This window comes from Rhinatrema bivittatum, chromosome 4 (genome assembly GCF_901001135.1).
Source record: "Rhinatrema bivittatum chromosome 4, aRhiBiv1.1, whole genome shotgun sequence".
NCBI classification, from domain to species: Eukaryota; Metazoa; Chordata; class Amphibia; order Gymnophiona; family Rhinatrematidae; genus Rhinatrema; species Rhinatrema bivittatum.
Genome location: NC_042618.1, coordinates 291431875 through 291456891, shown reverse-complemented (window position 1 = coordinate 291456891; position 25017 = coordinate 291431875). Strand labels below are relative to the sequence as shown.

General features: G+C 44.4%; 1 protein-coding gene across 3 annotated transcripts in view; it reads right to left on the bottom strand.

Moving 5' to 3' along the window:
- KATNBL1 (katanin regulatory subunit B1 like 1) overlaps positions 1-25017 on the bottom strand; it is a 271601-nt gene that overhangs the window by 139553 nt on the left and 107031 nt on the right. For all 3 annotated transcript variants that reach the window (XR_003856488.1, XR_003856489.1, XM_029600186.1), the window contains exon 5: positions 13788-13877. Coding sequence is in view for 1 of the 3 variants with exons in the window: in XM_029600186.1 (XP_029456046.1) it covers positions 13788-13877 (90 nt within the window). In the remaining 2 variants the exon portion in view is untranslated. The remainder of the gene's footprint in view (positions 1-13787; positions 13878-25017) is intronic.

Genomic DNA, 25017 nt, shown 5'->3' with positions numbered 1-25017 from the left:
GAGCAGATATCTCAAGCATCCATTGACATCCTCCAACCCAACTCAAACCATCTGAAAGTGGACTCCTTACAGATGTCGGTGCGGCAAAAATCTGTTGATTTTCACAAGTTTTCGTATAAAAAATTCTGATAGCCCGACAGCCGACCAGTACAAGATGGCGGATGAACCTGGGGCCGACTCCGACGAGACCATGGATGAAGCACCATCTGACTCCGATTCCGGTTCCGACACGAGGCAAATTCAGAACCTGGTTCAGAGACTTGCGACAAGATATAAAAAAAATATAAGAATGAGGTCATGGACATGGTTTGAGAAATCAAGGAGGAGGTGAGTGAAATGGGCAGATGCCTCTCTGAATACGAAATAATGACAGAAGCACAGAACAAAAAGCAGAGCATCCTACAAAATGAGAATAAAACCATGTTAGCAGAAATTAATCAGCTTACTACGAAAATGGAGGACACAGAAAATAGAAATCGTAGAGTCAATCTACGCTTCCGAGGTATTCCAGAAACCCCAGAGTACTACGAATGCTCTATGGTGGTAACCCGGATTTGCAGGGGCTTCCTAAGCCGGGAAAATGGAGATGAACCGACTGTTCCCAGCACTGAGATACGCATTAAAATTGAAAGGGCTCAACGGGCTTTGGGGCCTAAACCAGTCAACAGGCCCCGTGATATCATCGCATGTTTTCATGAGTTTGCAGTTAAAGAACACATCTTCAATATGGCGAGGAAAGGTACTGTGTTACAATTTTTGCGGATATATCACCCATCACTCTCAAGAAACAATCGGAAATGAGGCCTATAACAACAGTTCTACGTACTGAGAACATTCGCTATCGCTGGCTATATCCTTTTGGGATCTGGTTTTCAATTAAAGGAGTATCACATTGAGCGCAGTCCCTGAGAGAGGCCTCCGAGATTCTAAAAGAGGCCAGTTTTATTGTCCAAGAGACTTTGCACAGCTCACCTACCTCAACCCTGCAGAAAGAAGACGCACCTCGAATGTAATAATTGGGGAAGAGAAGCAGAAGGCTTCCCAGAAATTCAGACAATTAAGCTTCGGACACAGACAAAACTTAACCATAAGGACAGAATCTTTGCTGCTCAATCACTCGCAAATTTATATCTTGTGAGCCCTGAAAACACCTCAATACTTTAATCCATCTTGTTCTTGGAGATTGAGAGACATTGTTGGAAATGTCATGAACAAATTAGATGACTCATGCACAAGCTGATGGACTGCTCAGCAGGGAGGCAACCCTGAATCATCCTATGACCATCTCCTCCCAGATGACCACACTGGGACCTTACTCTATTAATGGTTCCACAAGTGGGGTGGGTATCTAAGGGATGGATATTCTATTTGGTGGTATGAAAGGATTAACCAAAGAGGATGAGAGGGAAGACTTAAAGGCATGGGGGCTTGCTCAAGGGGAAGGTTTAAATGGGGACATGTTTCACAATAGCAAAAGCTACTACTATGTACTTAGTATACTTTTTCTTAGAAGATCATGACTTCTTTTAAAATATTATCATTAAACGTAAAAGGGTTAAACTCCCCCAGAAAGTGGAAGCTTCTATTTTCAGATCTTCACAGATTTAACGCTGCAATAGCGATGATACAGGAGACCCACCTGAAAAGAACATACGAACACTTAATGCACTCAGACCAGTACCCTATACAAATTTGGTCTGCAAGTTTAAAGGGAGCTAAATACACTGGGGTTGGGATCTTCTTTAAAAAAGATTTCACATTTGATTTGGTATCCTGTTGCTGAGACCCTGAAGGGAGGTTCCTATTAGTGGTTATAACCATTGTGGGGAAAAAATATATATTGCTCAAATCTGTATGCGCCCAATGTACAACAAGGGACTTTTTTCTCTGCCCTAGGGGTTCCTTCTCATGTCCCATGCAGAAGGCCACTGTGGTTCAGTTTCTAGGAAAGAGTGGGCCCAATTTAAGAGATTCTTGTCCCAAAGCAATGTGATAGATGCCTGGTGGTTCCTTTATCCCCTATCAAAAAATTACACTTTCTATTCTAAACCACATAATACCTGCTCTAGGAAAGACTTCTTATTTGTGGATAGAGAATTAGCAAGCCGGTTAACAAAGGCGACCATAGAGCCAATAACCTGGTCAGACCACGCCCCGGTTTGGTTAGAAACGTCCTTTCTGAAACATGATATAGGCCAACGCTTCTGGAGACTGAATGAAAGCCTTCTAGATGACAAATCCTATGTAGACAAATATAGAGCTGATATATTGGAATATCCCCTATAGTAATCTGGAACTGCCTGAAGGCAGTAATATGGAGCAAGCTAATAGCTAGGGCTTCTTATGTTAATAAGCAGTCATACCAAGATATAACAGTTTTATTGAAACAATTAGCTCAATGTGAACAGCTTCAAAAGAAAGACCCTTCATAAATTAATTGAAGAAGGGTAGAAGCATGTAGATCCCGATTAATGGAACTTAAGTTTGCTAAAATAGCGTTTAATATGGAACAGATCAAACAGATTTACTTTGAAGGAGGAAACAAGGCAGGCAGAATATTAGCCAATAAATTAAAAGCAAAGCGCTCACATAATACAATAACTAAAATTAAAGATGAAATAGGAGCAATCATGACAGTTAATAACGACATACGGCAACGCTTACTCCGCTTCTACTCAGAATTATATAAAGCTAACCCAAACATTAAACTGGATGCTATAGATCAGTTTTTAGAAGACATTAACCTCCTGGTCTTGACTGCGGCTCAATGTCTTTTCTTGGATAAGGACATCTCCCCACAGGAAATAGATATGGCAATTAAACAACTAAAGCCAAACAAATCGCCAGGCTTAGATGGCTTTACAGCTTGTTTTTATCAGTGCTTTAAGCATGAACTAAATGCCCCTCTGACTAAAATGTATAATATGATACCATGCGAGGATTCCCTGCAGCAGAACTCAAACTTGGCGGGAGTCTCGATTATTGCTAAACCTGGAAGAGACCCTATGATTTGTGGCTCGTACCACCCTATTTCTCTTCTTAATATAGATTTAAAATTGCTTGCTAAAATTTTAGCTAAAAGACTTAACAGTTTCATAGCTAGGCTCAAGCTGGGTTCATCCCAGGATGAATGGCTTTGGACAACATCTGCAAAATATTAGACTCCATATGGTGGGCAAAACAAAAACAGATTCCATTCTTACTAATGGCCATGGATGCCGAAAAGGCATTTGATCTAGTACATTGGCCCTACCTAGTTAAAGTTCTCGGAAAATGCGATTCGCCCCCTTCTTCCCAAGGCTTGTATCAAGGTGAATAGGTGATACTCAGAATTCTTCCCTATGGGCTGTGGGACTCGTCAGGGCTGCCCACTATCACTGATACTTTTTGCCTTATTTATAGAACCCTTAGCTCAAAAGATATGTGAAAATTCGATAATCTCAGGAATCCAAGTGGGGGACTACTCTTCAAAATTACCAATGTTTGCAGACGATGTCCTACTTACAATATCAGACCTCACAACCTCACTACCAGAGATAGTTAAGTTTATCGCCCTATTTAGCTGTTTCAGGCTTCTCTATAAATTGGGATAAATCAGAGATATTGAATATTGTGCTTCCAGTTGATCAAGAAAAAAATCTTAAAACAGAGCCTCCCTTTCTGGTGGGCCAGGGGAAAAAAATCAAATATCTGGGAATCTATATTGGGACCAAAAAAGATATATTTCAACTTAATTACCCGTCCTTACTTGCACATATCAATCGAGAACTCGAAGAATGGGACAGTTATCACATATCATGGCTTGGGCGCATAGCAACAATAAAAATGAATATTCTCCCCAGGCTTAGTTACCTTTTTCAAACTATTCCTTATTATATTCCACCAGCTAAACTCAAAAAATGGCAACATAGAATAATGAAATTTATTTAGAAAGGGAAAAACCCCAGATTAGCCCAAAAGATACTATTTCAACCGAAATCTCAAGGTGGCTTGGCAGTGCCCAATCTTCTGTGATATCATGCGGCAGCCCAATTAAAAGCTATCATTGATTGGAATAAAATGGATCCCTGTAAACCCTGGGCCTTCAGGAACAAGCAACTGTTGGCCATATGCCTATTCAGGCACTGCCATGGCAACCTAGAAAGACTTGGCCACTCAACCAGCCTTTACCAACACCCCTACTACACACACTACAAATGTGGGAGAGATGGAAGTCTATTCTCATTGGCCCTAAATCACTTTCGATCAATACTTGTCTTTTTCATCATAAAGATTTTTTGGGCAGAGAGGCATATCAAACATTCTTGAACTGGATTAAGAAAGGTATTTACAAATGTGACCAGATCTGGGAATCACAAGAAATGCTAAACTTTAACAGTATACAGTCTAGATACAATTTACCATCATCAGAATACCTTCATTAATGCAATTACATCATTTTTTGCAATCCATTAGAGTGAAACAGGAACTTACAAAAAAGGTCTATTTGAAAACTTCTGTATAGTTGCAGATAAAACACAGAAAACAATGTCCAAAATCTATAAAATGTTAAACCAGGAAAATAAAAGGAAGTCTGCATATGTTCAGGCCTGGGAGGCAGATTTGGGAGGGGAACAAGAGGAAGATTTCTGGGATGAAATCTATCGGTCATCTGGTAAAGATTTAACATCAGCATTGTTAATACCGGTGGTATTACACTTCATATAAGCTCCACAAGCTCTATCCTAGCATTTCTGACAAATGTTGGAAGGGCTGCGGTGAATGTGATCCCTTTTTTCATCTTTGGTGGACATGCACTCTGATTACAAAGTACTGGCTCGCAATCTCTGAATGGCTGGGTACGATTCTCCATAAGGAGATTATTCTAATTCCCAAATCTGCCTTACTAAATGAATCTTTTGCTCTAGTAAACCATTATCAGCAAAAACTAATTAAACTAATTGCCACTGCTGCTAGATGTGAATTAGCCAGAGTGTGGAGGAACCGGACTGTCCCTACCATTGCCTCAGTAAGGTCTCAAACAGAAGAACTTTATCGACTAAATAAGATAACAGCATATAAGCATAAATGAGTGGGAACATTTCAAAAAATGTGGTCCCCTTATCTGACTTGTAGATCAGAACAATCTTAATATGTCTATTCAGGTCTTCATCTAGGATAGGATGTGTCTATTTATCATATGCCCTAACGAGTGTCGTGGTTTCTTTCTTTCATTATAAAGAATGTTATGGGGGGAGAATAGGAAGGGGTTAATAATAAAATGAGAGACTAATCAGTGTTATGATGTTTTATTGTGAAATATTAAGACCAACAATTGTATGGTTGATACTTATACAAAGAGTTAGATATAGTTTTTAATTAAGCAGAAATATTTTCAGGCTGGATAGAATGATATTGTTACCTGTAATACTCCACATCAAGGTGGAATGGGAACTGAGTTCAACAGTTGGCAATTTACTAATTACATAAGTGTAATACAATTGCTGTTGCTGAATACTGGAACATAATTGTATGCATACTTGAAGTATCTGATAAAGTTTAAATTACAAAATAAAAGCTATCATCTATGCACTCCATGAAGAAAGCAGGACACATTAGGATGGGAAACTACCAACTTCATACAAACTGTATCCCAGAAACAGGAGTAGGCTCAACTTCGACTTTCAAAGAGTTCAAGACTATCCCATTGCCAAATCTAACTGGAGAAGGCTAAAATACAAGGGATAACTGAACTCCAAGAGGAGACCAACATTTCCTGCAGCACATTTTAAAGAGATGCCAAGCCAAAAATAAGGCAGAGAAGTGGAAACTTTAGGGCCTTCAATAAGTTGAAAATCACTTAGGAAGAATAATCTTTTTTCTTTAAGCGTGACCTTATAAGAGTCAAGGATAAAATGGTGCACCAACAGCCCACAAGTATCTGGGGATACAGAGAGGACAGTCAATCTGGAGCCTCAGAATCACAATAGTACTCTCCTCCATCTGGCACAAAGATCACCCTACCAGAAGGAAACCGATTTGATTTGATATTGTATCAAGAATGTCGGTATATAAAAATTCTAAATAAATAAATAAATAAGTTGAGATGACAACACGTATACAAGATTTCTAACTGGTCAAAGTTGAACCAGGCTGATCATTCCCTGGGTTCCAAGCTCTTTATGGCTGGAAATCCACTGAATCATAGCATTAAACATAGAAACAGAAATGACGGCAGAAGAAGACCAAACGGCCCATCCAGTCTGCCCGCAAATTTCGCACTTTTGTTTTTCTCATACTTATCTGTTACTCTTGGCTCTTAGTAAACTTTTGGTTCTATTTCCCTTCCACCCCCACCATTAATGTAGAGAGCAGTGTTGGAACTGCATCTAAGTGAAATATCTAGCTTAATTAAGCAAGCTATACCCATGCTTATTTGTTTACCCAGACTAAATAATTCAGTCCTTGTTGGTTGTTGTCTGTATATAGATCCACTTTTCTTCATTCCCCTTGCTGTTGAAGCAGAGAGCTAGGCTGGATATGCGTGATGTATCAGTCTTTCATTCTTGTGAGTTGTTATCAGATCCATATGGGGAAAACCCCACCAGCATACTCTTTGTTGAAAGGCATCGTGACTGAGTTTCCATCTGTCTGGGTCCAGAAGAATTGTGCTAAAAAAAAATAGCCGAAATATCTTTGAGGTCTAAAAAGAACTGCAGATTCCTTCTGCATAAGGGAAAAGAAGATTTTTCTGTTCACATCCACCACAGCTGTGGCATTGTTGAGAGAGGACTCTGATCGCGTTACCCTTGATTAAGGAAAGAAAATGACAAAAAGGGAGTCTTTACAGCTCTATTGAAGGACCAAGCAGCTTCTTCCTGAGCCCAAGACCCCTAGACCACCCAAGCTAGACAATAAGCTTCCTAACCAGATAAAACTCACATCTGCTGTGATTACAATCCACAACAGAAGTACCAAAAAGACGCCTGTTAACACGTTTCAAGAGCCTGTCAGTCAAAGGAGGCTGTTCCTCATGGATCAGGGCATAAGGTGACAGTATCTTGAACCTCAAATATGAAAAGACCTTTGAACAGAAGCGAGAACTGAAGAGGTCTCATGTGCACCTTAGCTCAGGACTCAGATTCAAGTCGATCAGCCGAAAATAGTTGCAGGGAGACTTCAAGGCTGCAAACCTCTGAAGCACAATCTTTGGCACTCTCTCTCAAGAATACTCAACCTGCACTGGTGTCAAGCAGAGCCTCTAGGCATTTCAAGGACTAGGTTAGCAGAAGCTCACCCTTTGTAAAAACTGATCACCAAAACCAAGTCTTCTAAGACGTGGACCACACTGTCAGCTAGGTGAGCCCCTTCTTAGAAAGACTTGTCCCTCATCAGTGAAACTTCCAAATAAGGGTGGACCCTGACTCCTGTTTCTCAAAAAAGGCTAGCCCAAAGGAGTGCTCAAAACTGGTAATGGTGCTGCCATAAGTTCCGGGGAGGACAGAACTTGCCCTCCCCTATTACAACCAGCACCAAATGAGAGGTTTCATTCAATTCATGTATACAGAACCTTGGTGTCATCATCAACCTCCTGCTTTCCTTTTGTCCTTGGACAAGAAGTATCTTAAAGTCTGGTTTCTATAAGTTACATTACTATGTGGTCTCAAACACCTCTTAGAGAAGCTGGATTTTTGGACTGTGGTCCAAGCTTCAATCTTACCAGTGGTTCATTATTGTAATTCCACCTTTATCGGCTTACCTACTGTGACTTTAAAACCTCTGCAACTACTGCTTAATTCTGCTCCCCGTCTTATTTCCAGTTATAAAAGAAGTGACTACAATATCCTGTGCTTATAGACCTTCAACTGGCTTCCAATTACTGAACGTATCAAATATAAAATTGCTGTTATTGCTTTTAAATTGATTTCTTCCTCTGTGACACCATGGGGCAATGCTTTGCTACATATGTATTATCCAACATGCCATTTGCGCTCCTCTCAAAGGGGCCTGATGGATGTACTGTCAGTGCTCCATGTAAGACTACGTAGCACTAGAGATTATGCTTTCTCTGTCACAGCTCCTATCCTCTGGCATTCCTTTCCAGAGGCTCTACGCCTGGCTGAAGAATTGAAAACTTTTAAAACCTTGTTGAAAACATGGCTGTCTAAACAGGCACATTATTAGAAATTGGGACTTTGTTTGAATCATTCCTCTATTGAAATTTGTGATGCCTATGGATTTTTTATGTATTGGTGCCTGTTTGTAAGTTTTTCTTTATGTTTGTTTTATTTGTTCACTGCCTAGTGTATTGTTAGGCGATTCATAAATCTAAACAAAGATAAAGTGAGAAATTCTGGAGGTTGAAGCTCACTCCACTGAGACTAGGGATAGATCCATAAGTCTCATTGTAGTTTCTTTTTTTCTTTTAAATGAAAACCATAAAATTAGGAAACTATTGACCTTGTCTTGGCTTGGAGAGAAGAAACTTGTATTACTGCTTGAAGCAGCTGAAGCCAGGAAAAAGCACCCTGAACTGCCAACCACATGGAGACCGTGGAGCAGAGAGACCCAAGAAGGCATCAGTAACAGAAGAAGCAACCTATAGGGTGTAGCCGAAGCAGAAAAAAAAACATTTAACACCCACGGCTCTGAGGTTATCTGGAAACATTTCTAGTAAATACTGTTGTAATTAACCATCTACCACCAGCATTAGAGAGCAAAGCCACTCTGCTACACTGTGGGGTATGACCAGAACCTGAAGAGCTAGAACCATCAGGCCTTGGATTTTTGTAATCTCTAAAGGACTGGTTCTTACACCTTTAGGTTTCAAGAAACAAGGGAAGGACTACCTGTTGGGCCTGATAGGCCACACGTCCTGAAACTGATGAGGACATCTGCTAGATTAATAAAAGGGGGCTCAACTAATTGCTGTAGCTATGCCCTAAATAGAAACTTCCCTGCAAAGGGAAGATTGCTAAACCAAAACGCAGACAATGAATCTGACAACAACTTGCAGAGTGAAAGAAGCCTCCTGACCACTACAGCTAAATCCTCAGAACTGGAGGGAATCTGGAAAAGGTTGCACAGATCATCAGCCAAGAACACAGTAGCTAGCTGAATCTTCACCTTCCAAGAACTGCCCATTAAACCAAGCTGCCACAAAAGAAATCTGGGCAGTAATGCAGCCCTATCTTCCTGTCCTGAGATCTTGAACAGAACCTCTACAGGAATTGTGGTTTGTCTAGTAATGGCCATGACAAGCATCCATCTGAGGCACTGTGCATAGGTATTGAACTGCTACTTGAGAAAGGAGATAACAGCTTAATAAAATATTTTACTCCCCTGAGGCTGTTCTCTGGAGACTCCCATTCAGATAGCACTATGGCATCCACCTTATAGTGAAGAGAAAAGATTTAGAGGATCTGTGGCCCTGCTTAATAATGGAGACCTCCAGGCAGGAAGCTCTTCAACCATAAAAGCCTCTACACATAGCGAGGAAGCCACTTGAGTAAAAGCTGGTAATTCATCCCCAAGAAACAAGTGAAAAATGGACATCCTTACTATCTGAGGGGAGGCCACCTTTCACAGAGGCACAGCTGGCAGAACTTGATAGAGCTTCCTGCAATGCCTCTTGGAAGCCTCTGAAATGCACATGAGGCCCGAGGCATGAAACTGAAACATTCAGGGGAAAAGTCCTTGTGCACCTGTGGCTGACCCAATGGAGCATTCTCAACATATTCCTCCACAGGAACAAGAACCAAGTGAGACCAAAGGCTACCGTTGTATTAGAAGGCGGATGCAGAGAAAAAAAGGCAGCTGCATAGGAAATACTAAACATGGTGGCCATTCCTGCCAATAAAACGCTGTATCAATTACCTTCAATGCTCATTCCAATTACCGGGCAGGAAAAAGACCTTCCCTGCAGTGAGAGCAATTGAGGCCTGCCCTCTGGAGGCCTTGGATAGCTCCCTGGGACTTCGCCCACCCAACCACCAGTCGCACAAAGAGGCCCCATGACAGAAGCAGAGCACTTGCAACAGCAGGCTCAAGAGCAGCCGCGCTCAGAATCATACCAAGAAGGTCCAGCATCTTCCCCAAGGTTGCCCATAACAGGAGCCTCTATGCCAGCTCCAAAAACACCCTTGAAGACACTTACCCCCACCAAAGAAGCTGAATAGTCTCTTGCCTTTCCTCTAGCTTTTCTTAGCATAACTCTGCATCATAAGGATGTTTTTTCCCCAAATGGTTCTGAAGCAGAAAAGGAAGTGAGGGAAGATAAAGGGGAGGATGGAAGGAGATCCTCACAAATTAGGTCAGGAATGAGAGGTAGGCAGAGGAAGGAGAAGAAAAAGGTGTCTTCTTCCAAATCCTGATAAAGAAAAAGAGAACCTCCTCCCTAAGCTCAACCACGTCAGTTCTGGAACCGGGAACCACCAAGGGCTCACTACTCTTGTAAAAATCAGGCTCCTGGCCCTAGAAAAATATCATTCATTCATTTGACTGGTCAAAATCAGGTGCCCAGCCCTAGAAGAAAAGTTAATAAAATTGCTCACTAAGGGGTAGAATTTCAAAAAATGCGAATAGGCGTACTTTTGCTGGCGCATCAGGCGCCAGCAAAAGTACGCTGGATTTTAGTAGATACGCGCGGAGCCGCGCATATCCGCTAAAATCCTGGATCGGCGCGCGCAAGGCTATGAATTCTGTATAGCCGGCGCGCGCCGAGCCGCACAGCCTACCCCCGTTCCCTCTGAGGCCGCTCCGAAATCGGAGCGGCCTCGGAGGGAACTTCCTTTTGCCCTCCCCTCACCTTCCCCTACCTAACCCACCCACCCGGCCCTGTCTAAGCCCCCCCCTTACCTTTGTCGGGGGATTTACGCCTCCCAGAGGGAGGCGTAAATCCCCGCGCGCCAGCGGGCCGCTAGCGCGCCGGGACGCGACCTGGGGGCGGGTCCGGAGGGCGCGGCCACGCCCCTGGGCCGCAACCACGCCCCCGGGCCCGCCCCCGAAACGCTCCCGGCACGCCCCCTAAACGCCGCGATGACCGGGCCCGCCCCGACACGCCCCCGACACGCCCCTCGGAGAACCCCGGGACTTACGCGAGTCCCGGGGTCTGCGCGCGCCGGTGAGCCTATTTTACATAGGCTCACCGGCGCGCAGGGCCCTGCTCGCCTAAATCCCCCCAGTTTTGGGCGGATTTAGGCGAGCAGGGCTCTTAAAATCCGCCCCCCAATGTTTGGTCCTAAAAAGACTTAGCCCATGCCTAAATCCCTTCTAGAGGGAGGCATGCTGAAGAAAGAATCCTGCTGCACTATCATTGTCCTACCATCTGCTGGTGGCAGAGAATACTGAGATCTTCCTGTGTTGTACCACCTCTATGTAGTGGTGATGATGTCACCAAGGTTTTAATGATCCAAAGGCAACGACAAACCTTTACCATAAGAAAAAAAATCAGCAGAACCAGGGGTCACGATTTGAAGCTCCAGGGAGGAAGATTCAGAACCAATGTCAGGAAGTATTTCTTCACGGAGAGGGTGGTGGATGCCTGGAATGCCCTTCCGGAGGAAGTGGTGAAGACCAGAACTGTGAAGGACTTCAAAGGGGCGTGGGATAAACACTGTGGATCCATAAAGTCAAGAGGCCGCCAATGAAGAGTAGGTGACTCGCCAGAATGATGGCTACTGCCTGGAGACAATACCCTTATTCAATAAACATACACATGGTTACTGTGACTCCAACATCACTCTAAGCTTCAACAGCAAGAGGAAATGTGGAAAAAAGGATTTGCACTCACAAAGACAGGAGTAGCTGGCTTGTTACGGCGGTTACTACCCCAAACCAAATAACCAAATTACTACCTCCACCCTCCTCTATTCCTGATGCCTTTCAACTAGCTTGATCACTCCATTCTTATACTTCACTTTCAATGCATATCCAGCATAGTTCTCTGCTTCAACAGCAGGGGAGAAGAAAAACTGATACTTCACGCATATCCAGCATAACTTCAACGGCAGGGGAGAAGAAAAAAGGATTCACACTCACAAAGCGGGGAGTAGCTGGCTTGTTACGGCGGTTACTACCCCAAACCAAATGTGCCTGATACTTCACTTTCGATGCATATCCAGCATAGCTCTCTGCTTCAACGGCAGGGGAGAAGAAAAAAACTGATACCTCACGCATATCCAGCATAGCTCCCTGCTTCAACGGCAGGGGAGAAGATAAACAACCAATAAGGGCTGTATAACATAATCTGGGTAAAAACAAATAAGCATGGGTGTAGCTTGCTTATTGCGGCGGTTACTACCCCTACTACCTCTAACTAATCAAGCTAGATATTTCACTTGGATGCAGCTCCATCACAGCTCTCTACATTAATGGTGGGGGTGGAAGGGAAATAGAACCAAGAGCTAAGAGAAACAGATAAGTATGAGAGAAAAAATGAGGGAAGCTTGCTGGGCAGACTGGATGGGCCATTTGGTCTTCTTCTGCCGTCATTTCTATGTTTCTATGTTTCTATGTTTCTAAGGAAGACTCTATCCTCTACCTCCATCTGCTGGTAGGAGAACCTAACTCACTGTCTCAACTGGACTGGTGTAACAGGATGAAATGGAAAAAGGCACTTGATTTTTGTTGTTAAAACAATTTTAGAAAAATAATAATCTATTCTGCTAAATATGTATTCAGAGTACAGGTGTTGCTCAGAGTTATAAATATTAACTGTTGCCTGTACAATTTAAAGTAATCAGATCTGCCAATAAAAATCTGTTTAAATTTTTTTTTTTTTTTTTTTTTAAACAACTGTGGTGTTTTGGCAAAAATGTGTCAGCCTCAGAAATGCTTGTAATTCAGATCACTTCACAAAAAGCCATCTACAAGGTCTCACTATTTTCTCCAGACTTGGAATCTCAGAAAATAACTATCTGATGCCATCCATAGCAAACAGTGGGAGAAGGCAGACAGCTTTTTGTGAAGAGATTTTGATTGCAAGCACCTCTAAAGGCAGGCATATTTGTAATGAAACAGTACCAGTGTTAGATTTTTCTAGTTACAAGTGACTTTTTAATTCTTTTCAGACTCTAAATTCAAATATTGATTTCTGTGGAAGTTGTGGTAAATAGATTATTCAATAAATATAGTACATTAGCAAACACCAGTTTAAAACAAAATACAAGCAACATTGGTTTTCAGACATTTTACTTGAGACTGGGATTTTTTTTTAATTTTTGCAAAACTCTGGTGTGGATTGATTTATATTTCAGAATTTTGGTTTAGACTTCAATTAGATACCAGAAGGCAGAATTTTTCAGAGAATGACAAAGGCCAAGAGCATCATCATATGAAGCTAAATGGAAGATGGCTCAAAAGGAATGCAAGACAGTATTTTCTCTAAGAGGGTGGTAGATACATGGCATAGACTTCTGGAGATGGAAGGAGCCAAAACAGTAACAGAATTCAGGCATGCATGGGACAGAAATAAAAGGAGTTTATGGGCAGGGGAAGGGAGGTTGGTTGAAGATCACAGGTGAAGTAATATCTTTGGCAGTTCAGTACATATGTACAAATGGGCACACTGGGGGAATCAAGTGGTCTTTATCCATAGATATCTTCTATGTTTCTGTGCAAGTCACTCACTTAGATAAGAACAAAATTCAATGATGTTCAAATAATCTAAATGTTTAAACAGGTCATACTTTCATAAAAAGATGATGCAAAGACTGAGAAATATCCAACCAAAGTGAAATATATAATCTATAATTAAACATTTTTCATGAAATCCAATTTTAAAACTGTTAATGGTTGTTGATACTTACTCTTCATATTTACTTTTCAGCAAGGACTTTATTAATGGCAATAAATCTATACAACATCCCACAGAGATGCATGGTTTTTCTTCCTGCAAACTAGGAAAGAAATAGTCAGACCAAAAAACATAGGGAAAATACTGCCAGACTCCAGGAGTCCTCAAACTACAGCCCACAGAGCTCATTTTTCTGGCCGCAATCAGGTTTCAGGGGTTTCTTTTTTTCATTTTTTAAAAAGCATTGAGGAGGGAAGTCCCTCCTCCTCCCCCTGACACTTTCACACGCACAGAGGAGGTATGGTAGAAAGGAGAAGCAGTAGTAGCAGTGACCAGGCCACAAGCCTCCCCCCTAGCCTTCAGTTCCATGATCTCCTCTCAGTTGCTTATACCAACATACTGGTGCCAAGGAAAAGAAGCAGCAATTGAAATTGCAATAGGGACTGGGTCCAAAAAAACCCCTTTCAGTCTTGTTATTGCCTTCTCTGCACCTCTCAAACGAATGTACCAGCACTGCTGCCAGGGCCAAGGAGAAGTGGCTGCAGCAGGGACCAGGCCACAAAAAAAGAGAATAAATCAGAAGAATCAGGTATGCTGGTGAGGGAAGGGGAGGCAGAGAGATGCTGGCACAGCCAAGTATGCTGGTGGGGGAAGGAGAAGGTAGAAGGGAACACAGGGTACCCAGGTATGTTGGTGGGGGAACGAGGTGACAAAGAGGAAATGCTGACAAGTGTGCTGGATGGGGAAGGGGGAGGAAGAAGGAGACCCAAGTATGTTGGTGGGGGTGGGGGAAGGGGAAGGGGAACATAAGAACTGTCATAATGAGTTAGAGTAAGGGTCCATCAAAAGCATTATCTAGTTTCCAACAGTGGCCAATCCAGGTCACTAGTACCTGGCAAGATCACAAATAGCAGTCAGATTACATGCTGCTTATACCCAGGGATCAGCAGTTGCTTTCCCCCAAGTCTACCTGGTTAATAACAGTTTATGGACTTTTCCTCCAAGAACTTGACCAAATCACTTAGCTAAGCTAAGTGCCTTTACCTCATCCTCTGACAATGAATTCCAGAGCTGAATTATATGTTGAGTAAAAATATTTTCTCTGATTTAAATGTGCTACTTAGTAAATTAATGGACTGTCCTTTAGGCTTTTTAATTTTTTGAAAGCATAAACAACTGATAGGAAAATTTGTTCGTACCTGCTAATTTTTGTTCCTGTAATACCACAGATCAGTCCAGACAAGTGGGTTTTGCATCCCTACCAGCAGATGGAGACAGAAAATAAAAACTTTTCAGGCTCTGCTACATAACCGAGAGTGCCACCTGTAGTCCCTCAGTTTCGACCTGTACCCAAGCCAAGTAGAATGATAAACACCAAATTACCCTAACCAGGGTGAACAAAGTCTCTCTAAACTGGAGCTCCCCTCATCAAACAAAGGAACCAAAACACCATTATAACTCTACCGGTTCTGAATATATGCACCTCACTCAATATATATGCACCTCACTCAAAAACCACAACCTCCCTCGCTGACGATGCCTCACAACAATCCCCACAACCACAGACACCCTTATAGCCTCCATCTCAATCCTAACCCTCTTCCTCATAAACGCCCAATCCATCACAAAAAAAATCCCCATCCTACATGACCTCCTAACAGACAACCACCCTGACATACTATGCGTCACAGAATCCTGGCTCAAAAAATCCGACACAGCACTAGTAAATCAACTCCCTCACTCAAGTTATGACATCTTCTCCCTACCCAGATCTAAAAAAAAGGAGGCAGCCTACTCCTCCTGGTCCAAAAAAAATTCAAACTCACACACACCACCCCATCACCATAACACCTCCTGGAGATAGGCCTCTTGAAATCAAGAAACCTCCAAATACTGCTACTTTACTCCCCACCAAAAGGCCTAGATCACAATCTGTCCCACCTCATCGAAATCATCTCCTCCCAAATAAACACCGACCTCCCCACAACCATCTTAGGAGACTTCAACCTCCACATCAATGCCACCCCCCCCCCCCCCACATGCACCCTCCTCCTGGACACCATGTCCGCAATGGGCTTCAAGCAAATTGTCAACTCACCAACCCAGAGATCAGGTCACACCCTTGACCTCATATTCATCAATGACAAAGCCACACCTACAAACAACCCACCCACGACAACCATGGTCGGACCACAAATTAATCCAGACCACACTACGACTGAATACCTTCCACTCTGAAACCGAACAATCCAAAAAATACATTGAATTCCACAAACCATGCCCCAGCGAAGAATTGAGGGAAATCCTCCCCAACGCCTTGACCACCCTCAACCTCAACGATACAAACACTGCCATCAACTCTTGGCTCTCCATCAACGCCGAAATTGCCAAATCCAAATGCCCAATTATCTCCAAAGTAATCATACAGACAACCCCCATAAAACACTTGGTATAACCCAGAACTAAAAAACACCAAAAGACTCCTCAGGCAAGCAGAGAAAAAAATGGAGAAGATATCCTACCTCGTCCAACCTCGACAGATACAAAACACTGCTCCACTTAAACAGAACAGACACAGACAAAGCCAAATGAGAATTCTACTCAAAGAAAATTCACCAACACCAATATAACCCTAGAATCCTTTTCAACTTTGTCTCCAACCTGACCCAATCAAGCCTCAGCCCACTGTCAAAGGAAGACTCAGCAAAGACCTTTGAAGAACTTGCCCAATTCTTCACAGACAAAGTTTCAAAGCTAATACCAACCAACCCCCCAGCAAATCCGGAAAGGCCAAATCCCCACAACACAACATCTTCCACATGGACCACCTTCGACCTCATTGCCTCCACAGAAGTCAAAATGATTATACAAAAAATCAACCCAGCAGCCCACCCCCTAGATCCCAGCCCAGTCAAAACCCTCAAGCAAATCCCTGAAGCCACTGCCAAACATATAGCCAACATAATAAATACATCCCTTGAACAAGGCCTCTTTCCTGAAGCCCTCAAATGCACCGTAATAAAACCCAATCTAAAACAACACAACTAAATCCCTCCAACACAGCCAGACCCATCTCCAACCTATCCTTCGTATCGAAGATCATGGAAAAAATTGTCAACCACCAACTCTCAGAACACCTGGAAACTCACAAAATCCTGTTCCCCACCCAACATGGATTCAGGAAATCACTCAGCACTGAAATGTTACTACTATCCGTCACAGACACCACCCTGAGAGGTCTCAATGCCGGGCACTCCTACCTCTTAATACTACTGGACATCTCTGCCGCCTTCGACACCATCAACCACAACTCTCTACTAACCCAACTAACCGAAATCGGACTAGGTGACAAAACAATAAATGGTTTGAATCCTACTTGTCAAATAGATCCTACAAAGTGCGACTAAACAACAGCGAATCAAAACACTTCCCACTCCCCCATGGCGTCCCACAAGGTTCTTCCCTCTCCTCCACCCTGTTTAATATATACATGCTCCCCCTCTGCAAACTCCTCTCCAGCCTGAACCTCCACTACTTTGTCTATGCAGATGATGTCCAGATACTACTTCCCATCAAAGAAAACTTGCAATGCACCCTACTGAGATGAGAATCCTACTCAACCCAGATAAAAAAAAAAAACCTCCTTTCATAGCTATCCCTCACACTCAATCACACAAAAACTGCAATACTACACGTAACAAACAAACACCCCACAAAGAACAACCAAGACCCCCCCCAACCTTTCACCCAATGCATTACCGAAGTAAAAGACCTAGGTATCATATTGGACTCTGAGCTCAACCTAAAAAAAACATATCAATAAAATAATAAAAGAGGGCTACTTCAAGCTACAAGTCCTCAAGAAACTCAAGCCCCTCCTCGCCTATCAAGACTACAGGACAGTTCTCCAATCCCTCCTATTCTCCAAACTGGACTACTGCAACTCCATCCTCCTCGGCCACCCTTCATCCACCTTCAAACCCTTACAACTCCTCCAAAACGCAGCAGCCAGATCCCTAACAAACAGCAGTCGTTCCTCCCACATCACACCCATCCTCAAAGACCTTCATTGGCTCCCAATAACCCACAGAATCCAATACAAAACCCTAACCCTACTATACAAATTCATCCAAAATAAAAAAACAGAATGGCTAAAAGACGCCCTCCTCCACCATAAGACTCAAAGAAACCTCAGATCCAAGAACACAGGATTGCTGTTACGACTGTCGCTGTCCGATGTCTCCACTCCGCCCTCCTTACCTCTCTGGCGACTCCTCCTGCGGCTGAAGGACGTTTGGCTGCTGCGGCATCTGCCTGCCGTCCTCTCCGGCGTCCCCAGACCAGCGTGGGCGCTGCCTCCCGCCATGCTGTTCAGCTGCCTTAGGGCACACGCACCGCGTGGCCCTGCTTGTAGTACCTTCAGTGGCGTGAATCTCAGGGGCGTCCCCCTGTGATGACGTCATACATCCAAGATACAAAAGGCCTACGCGATTGCTAGCTAATCGAGTTAGCAAAGGTTTGCTAATGGATGGGATTCGCTCTCCATACCTTGGAACTCTGCCTCCTTTGGACCTACTCCATTTGGGGTACCCGCTCCTCGGGGGCCTCTCTCTCTTTCTTATCTTTCAGGTCGCAGTCTGGAACAGGTACTTGCTCCTCGAGGAAGACACCACTGCCTATAACATCTGTAAGTTACCATCTCTATCTCTCAGAGTTATTCCTCCAAACCAGGTACTCGCTCCTCGAGGGCCTGACTTCACTCCAGCTCCTATGCTCCACACTAAGTGACCGCTGTGTGAGTACATTACCAACGAGGCTCTATTCCTGAACTCTGCATATCCTGCTATTACTCACAATATCAGTTCTCTATATTACAGCACAGCCATTGTGGGATCACTGTTCCAGAGCCAGAGGGACTACAAGCCCAACTGAGCTACTTTCCAGCTCACTAATGCCACCTCTGGTGGTTCACCAATCCTGTATAATAAAAGAATTAGTTTGTGTGTGTGTCTCCTACGCTGAGCCTGACCTGTGGCCCCTCACGGGACTTCCCCCCGTGGGCGTGGTCATCTGCCACAGATCCAGGGATCCACCCAAAACCCTTACAAATAATAACAGATTGCTAACTCCATGGATCCGGCACAGCTCAATGCCCTGCAGGCTATACCGGGCCTGGCCCTGCGCATTTCGGAGCAGCAAGACGCTTTGGAGAAACTCACTTCAGCGTTTCATCAGCTGCACACACAGAAGACCCAAGGAACGGCTTCCAGCAATGAAGGTCAGTTACAGGAGGTAACTTTAAAGACTGCTGTACCGCTGGCAGCTCCAGTTCGTTTCTCGGGAGAGATTCAGAAGACCAGGGGCTTTTTAAACCAGTGCTGCATGCATTTTGCTCTACAGCCTTCTCCAAGACTACTTACATCCTTTCTTATCTGGATGGAAGGGCCTTGTATTGGGTGTCTACCTTGTGGGAACGCAAGGATCCTATATTGCAGGACATAGATGGATTTCTGGACTTATTTAAATCAATTTTCGATGATCCTGCTCGAGTTACTGTTGCCGGCTTTCTGCTGGGACCCTAAATGCCTGAAGACCCTTTTCTTCAGAAGCCTGGATACCCATTTAAAAGATGAGCTGGCCGCTCGCAAAACTACTGACTTGCTGGACGAACTAGTGGCTTTGGCCACTCGGATCGATCACCGGCTTCGGGACAAGGTGAAGGAACTCCAACCTAATAGAATACCTGGGTTGAAACAGGCTAGTGCTAAACCTGCACCTCGGATGGTTCCAGTAATTCCTGCTGCCAGTGAAGATGAACCGATGCAACTTGATCACGGGCATTTGACTTCCAAAGAGAGAAGACTTCGGAAGAGGCGCAGTCTTTGCATGTACTGTGGTCAGTCCGACCACGATGTCCCTACATGCCCTAATAGTCCGGGAAACGGATGGGCCTAAGTCCTGCAGGAGGACTGTTCTTAGACCTCACTACGCCCTCTCCTCCACTCTCTCTCCCAGTCTCCTTGACCTGCGGACCGTCCACGGTTCAAACTCTTGCCCTGGTGGATTCAGAGGCAGGAGGCAACTTTATTCTCCGACATTTAGTGGAACACCTGAGGATTCCCCTCGTCAGTCTGGAAGTTCCGTTACTTCTATCCTCCATCCATGGAGAGCCCTTACCGGGCGATGTGACTTGCCAAATCTTACCAGTGACTCTCTGCACCGGAGCTCTCCATACGGAATCGCTTCTCTTCTTTGTGTTGGAAAAGGCCATGCACCCTATCGTCCTGGGGTTACCCTGGTTGCAAGCGCACCAACCCCAATATGACTGGGCATCCTTGGAACTCTCCCGCTGGGGCCCAGAGTATCATGGGAGGTGCCTTAAGGAGATTGCTCCTGTCATCTGCATGCCTACGACTCCGGCAATGCCAGGACTGCCGCCACAATACACATCCTATGAGGATGTGTTCTCCAAAGAAGCAGCTAACATCCTTCCTCCGCATAGGTCCTATGACTGTGCCATAAGACTGAAACCCAATACTGAACCTCCTAGAGGACGTGTCTATCCTCTCTCAGCAATTGAGAACAAGGCAATGTCCGAATACATTGAAGAGAACCTTCAGAAGGGGTTTATCAGACCATCAAAGTCTCCAGCCGGCGCAGGCTTTTTCTTTGTGGGGAAGAAGGATGGTACCCTACGTCCATGTATCAATTACAGAGGTCTAAACGAGATCATGATTAAAGACCACTACCCCTTGCCTTTAATCTCGGAGTTGTTTGACCGGCTTCAAGGGGCCAAAATATTTTCAAAACTCAACCTGAAGGGGGCCTACAACTTAGTTCGCATTCGTAGTGGCGACGAATGGAAAACAGCCTTCAACCCTCGAGACGGCCACTTCGAGTACTTAGTGATGTCCTTCGGCCTGTGTAATGCACCCGCCATATTTCAGAACATGATGAACGACATCTTGCGGGATCTGCTGTACAAGAGTGTTGTGGTCTACCTGGATGATATCCTAATCTTCTCCCAGAACCTGCCCACTCACATTGAAGATGTCAAACAAGTACTCCGCCGACTCCGTGAACACCGGCTGTACGCCAAACTCTCTAAGTGCGAATTCCACAAAGGCTATATTGTGTGTAAAGAAGACTTCCAGATGGATCCTCACAACTTGAGAGTATCAAAAATTGGTCCTAACCTACCAGCCTGAAGGCCCTGAGAAGATTCCTGGGGTTCACCAACTATTATAGAAGCTTCATAAAGGTACTTCTTTAACAGTACCCTTGACCGCTATGACCCGCAAGGGTGCCAACACTTCAAAATGGTCTGCGGAGACCATTTCCGCGTTCGAGAATCTGAAGACTGCCTTCTCCACGGAACCGTGCTTGCGGCATCCTGACCCCAACAAACCCTTTATCGTTGAAGTTGATGCTTCAGATGTCGGCGTGGGGGCCGTATTGAGCCAGACAGGAAACTCGAAAGCCTTACATCCATGTTCCTTCTTCTCATGACGGTTCTCCCCGGCCGAGAAGAACTATGGGATCGGCAATAAAGAGCTCTTGGTAATAAAGCTTGCATTCGAGGAATGGCAGCCTTGGCTCGAAGGCGCTCAACATCAAATAACCGTATTCACGGACCACAAAAATCTAGAGTATCTCCGCCATGCACAACATCTTAACCACAGACAAGCCAGATGGTCCTTATTTTTTAATCGTTTCAATTTTGTGCTTAAGTATCGCCCCAGAGACAGAAATACCAGAGCGGATGCCTTGTCACACTCCTTTCTCTTGGAGGATGTGCCCGAAGAACCTCAGCACATAATTGATCCAAAGAAAGTCATCTTGGCGACTACCCATTCTGTGCCCGCTGGTAAGACCATCTTTCCAAAAAACCTCAGGAAGAAGGTGCTCTGTTGGGCACACGATTCCAAGCTGGCTGGCCATCCTGGTCAATGCCGTACCCTGCTCAAAATAAAGAAGCTGTATTGGTGGCCTACGATCAAGAAGGTTACCTATTCTTATGTGGCATCCTGTACAAATTGTGCCAAGAACAAACCCGCATCTGGTCAACCGTGGGGTCTGCTGCAACCTCTGCCAGTTCCGGAACAGCCCTGGTCACACATCGCTACTGATTTTGTAGTCGATTTACCCCCTTCTGGAGGAATGAATACCATCTGGGTAACAGTTGATCGCTTCAGCAAGATGGCCCACTTCGTAGCGCTTCCTGGCTTACTCTCAGCCTTGGAGCTTGCGAAGCTCTTCATATCACACATATTTCGCCTTCACGGCTTACCTAGTCACATTGTCTCTGACTGTGGTTCACAATTCATGGCACGATTCTGGAGGGCCTTGTGCAAGTTATTTGACATCTCTCTAGACTACACTTCAGCCTACCACCCGCAATCAAATGGCCAAACAGAACAGATGATTAGAACTTTGAAGCAGTTCATTCGTGCCTACGTCAGTTCCCGTCAGAATAACCGGGCTAAATTGCTACCATGGGCTGAATTCGCCATCAACTCTCATCCAGCAACATCAACTAGATCAACACCTTTTGAAGTGGTATATGGACGTTCTCCAATACCGTCATTTCCACTGAAGCTCTCAGTGACGTCCCCAGAAGCTCAAGCTACTGCTGATGAAATCCATAACTTGTGGGTTCAAAGGACATGCTGAATAAGAACATAAGAAATTGCCATGCTGGGTCAGACCAAGGGTCCATCAAGCCCAGCATCCTGTTTCCAACAGAGGCCAAACCAGGCTACAAGAACCTGGCAATTACCCAAACACTAAGAAGATCCCATGCTACTGATGCAATTAATAGCAGTGGCTATTCCCTAAGTAAACTTAGTTAATAGCTGTTAATGGACTTCTCCTCCAAGAATGTATTCAAACCTTTTTTGAACCCAGCTACACTAACTGCACTAACAACATCCTCTGGCAACAAATTCCAGAGCTTTATTGTGTGTTGAGTGAAAAAGAATTTTCTTCGATTAGTCTTAAATGTGCTATTTGCTAACTTCATGGAATGCCCCCTAGTCCTTCTATTATTCGAAAGTGTAAATAACCGAGTCACATCTACTTGTTCATGACCTCTCATGATCTTAAAGACCTCTATCATATCCCCATTCTCAAGCCTGGAGATAAAGTTTGGTTATCTACCAAACACCTCAGACTGAAGCTACCCTCCACTCGGTTCGCTCCTCGCTACGTTGGACCATTTCCAATCCTCCGACGTCTTGGCAACATCACCTATAGTCTGAAGCTATCACCTGGACTCAACATCCATAACACTCTCCATGTTTCACTCTTAAAACCACTCATTCTCAGCGAATTTACTTCCAAGACTCAGGAACCACCTGTTATCAAAGCAGAAGACGACCTAGAATAAAAGGTTGAAGAGATACTTGCTGTCCGAAGACGAGGCAATGCACTTGAATACCTTCGATCATGGGAAGGTTTCGGCCCCAAAGAAAACTCTTGGGAGCCTCAGGCCAACATCCTTGATAAAGAGATTCTCTGTCAATTTCACCATGCGCATCCTTCTAAACCAAAGATTGGTACCCAAGAGGAGACCGCCCTTTGAAGGGGGATACTGTTACGACTGTTGCTGTCCGACGTCTCCACTCCGCCCTCCTTACCTCTCTGGCGACTCCTCCTGCAGCTGACGGACGTTTGGCTGCCGCGGCGTCTGCCTGCCATCCTCTCCAGTGTCCCCGGACCGGCTTGGGCGCTGCCTCCCGCCATGCTGTTCAGCTGCCTTAGGGCGCGCGCGCGCCGAACGGCCCTGCTTCTAGTACTTTCAGTGGCGCGAACCTCAGGAGCGTCCCCCTGTGATGAAGTCATGCATCCAGGATACAAAAGGCCTACGCGATTGCTAGCTAATCAAGTTAGCAAAGGTTTCCTAACGGATGGGATTCGCTCTCCATACCTTGCAACTCTGCCTCCTTTGGACCTACTCTATTTGGGGTACCTGCTCCTCGAGGGCCTCTCTCTCTTTCTTATCTTTCAGGTCGCAGTCTGGAACCGGTACTCGCTCCTTGAGGGCGCATGTTCCTGGACTCGCTACTTGGACTCCACTTCTGCCAGGAAGATACCGCTGCCTATAACATCTGTGAGTTACCATCTCTATCTTTCAGAGCTATTCCCTGGAACTAGGTACTCGCTCCTCGAGGGCCTTGCCTTCACTCCAGCTCCTGTGCTCCACACTGAGAGACCGCTGCGTGAGTACATTACCAACGAGGCTCTATTCCTGAACTCTGCATATCCTGCTATTACTCACAATATCAGTTCTCTCTATTACAGCACAGCCATTGTGGGATCACTGTTCCAGAGCCTGAAGGACTACAAGCCCAACCGGGCTACTTTCCAGCTCACTACTGCCACCTCTGGTGGTTCACCAATCCTATATAATAAAAGAACTAGTGTGTGTGTGTGTCTCCTATGCTGAGCCTGACCTGTGGCCCCTCACGGGACTTCCCCCCATGGGTGTGGTCATCTGCCACAGGTCCAGGGATCCACCCAAAACCCTTACAAATATTAACAATTGCTAAACATACCCTCCGCAAAACAAGCACACCTCACCACAACCAGAGAACGCGCCATTTCAATAGCTGACCCCTTCCTTATGGAACACACTCCCTGCACGGCTCAAATTGGAGACCTCCACCCAGTCCTTCAAAAAAATCTAAAACCCTGGTTATTCCAAAAAGCCTACCAGCCCACAGAACCATCCCCCCTCCCCATCCCACCCTCATGACAAAATGAAAATGTCTCATTCCTACCTAGCCTTATTGCATGCCCGCGTACTGCATTAAACCAACCATGTTCCAACGTACTCATTTTCACAATGTAGTATCTCCTGAGATGTCTACCTCCTAATGTAAATATATAAATTGTTTTGTAAACTGTTTTATTGAGCTATTGAGTTAATTCCTTACAATGTTCCACCCCGTTAAAATGTAATTACTTTGTTAAGCTGCCTCCGTTACAATGTAATAATATGACACTTTAGTCTTACTATTTCTATACGTTAAAATGTAAACCAATGTGATATATCCCAATGAATGTTGGTATAGAAAAGCAAATAAATAAATATACACCCAGAAAAAATTACAGACTGAGTCCATAAAGGTCGTTCCACCACAGGGGGACGGGTCTGATCTGTGAAATTACAGAAACGAACATTAGCAGGTAAGAATAAATTTTCCTTTCCTGTTCATACCCAGATCAGTCCAGACACATGG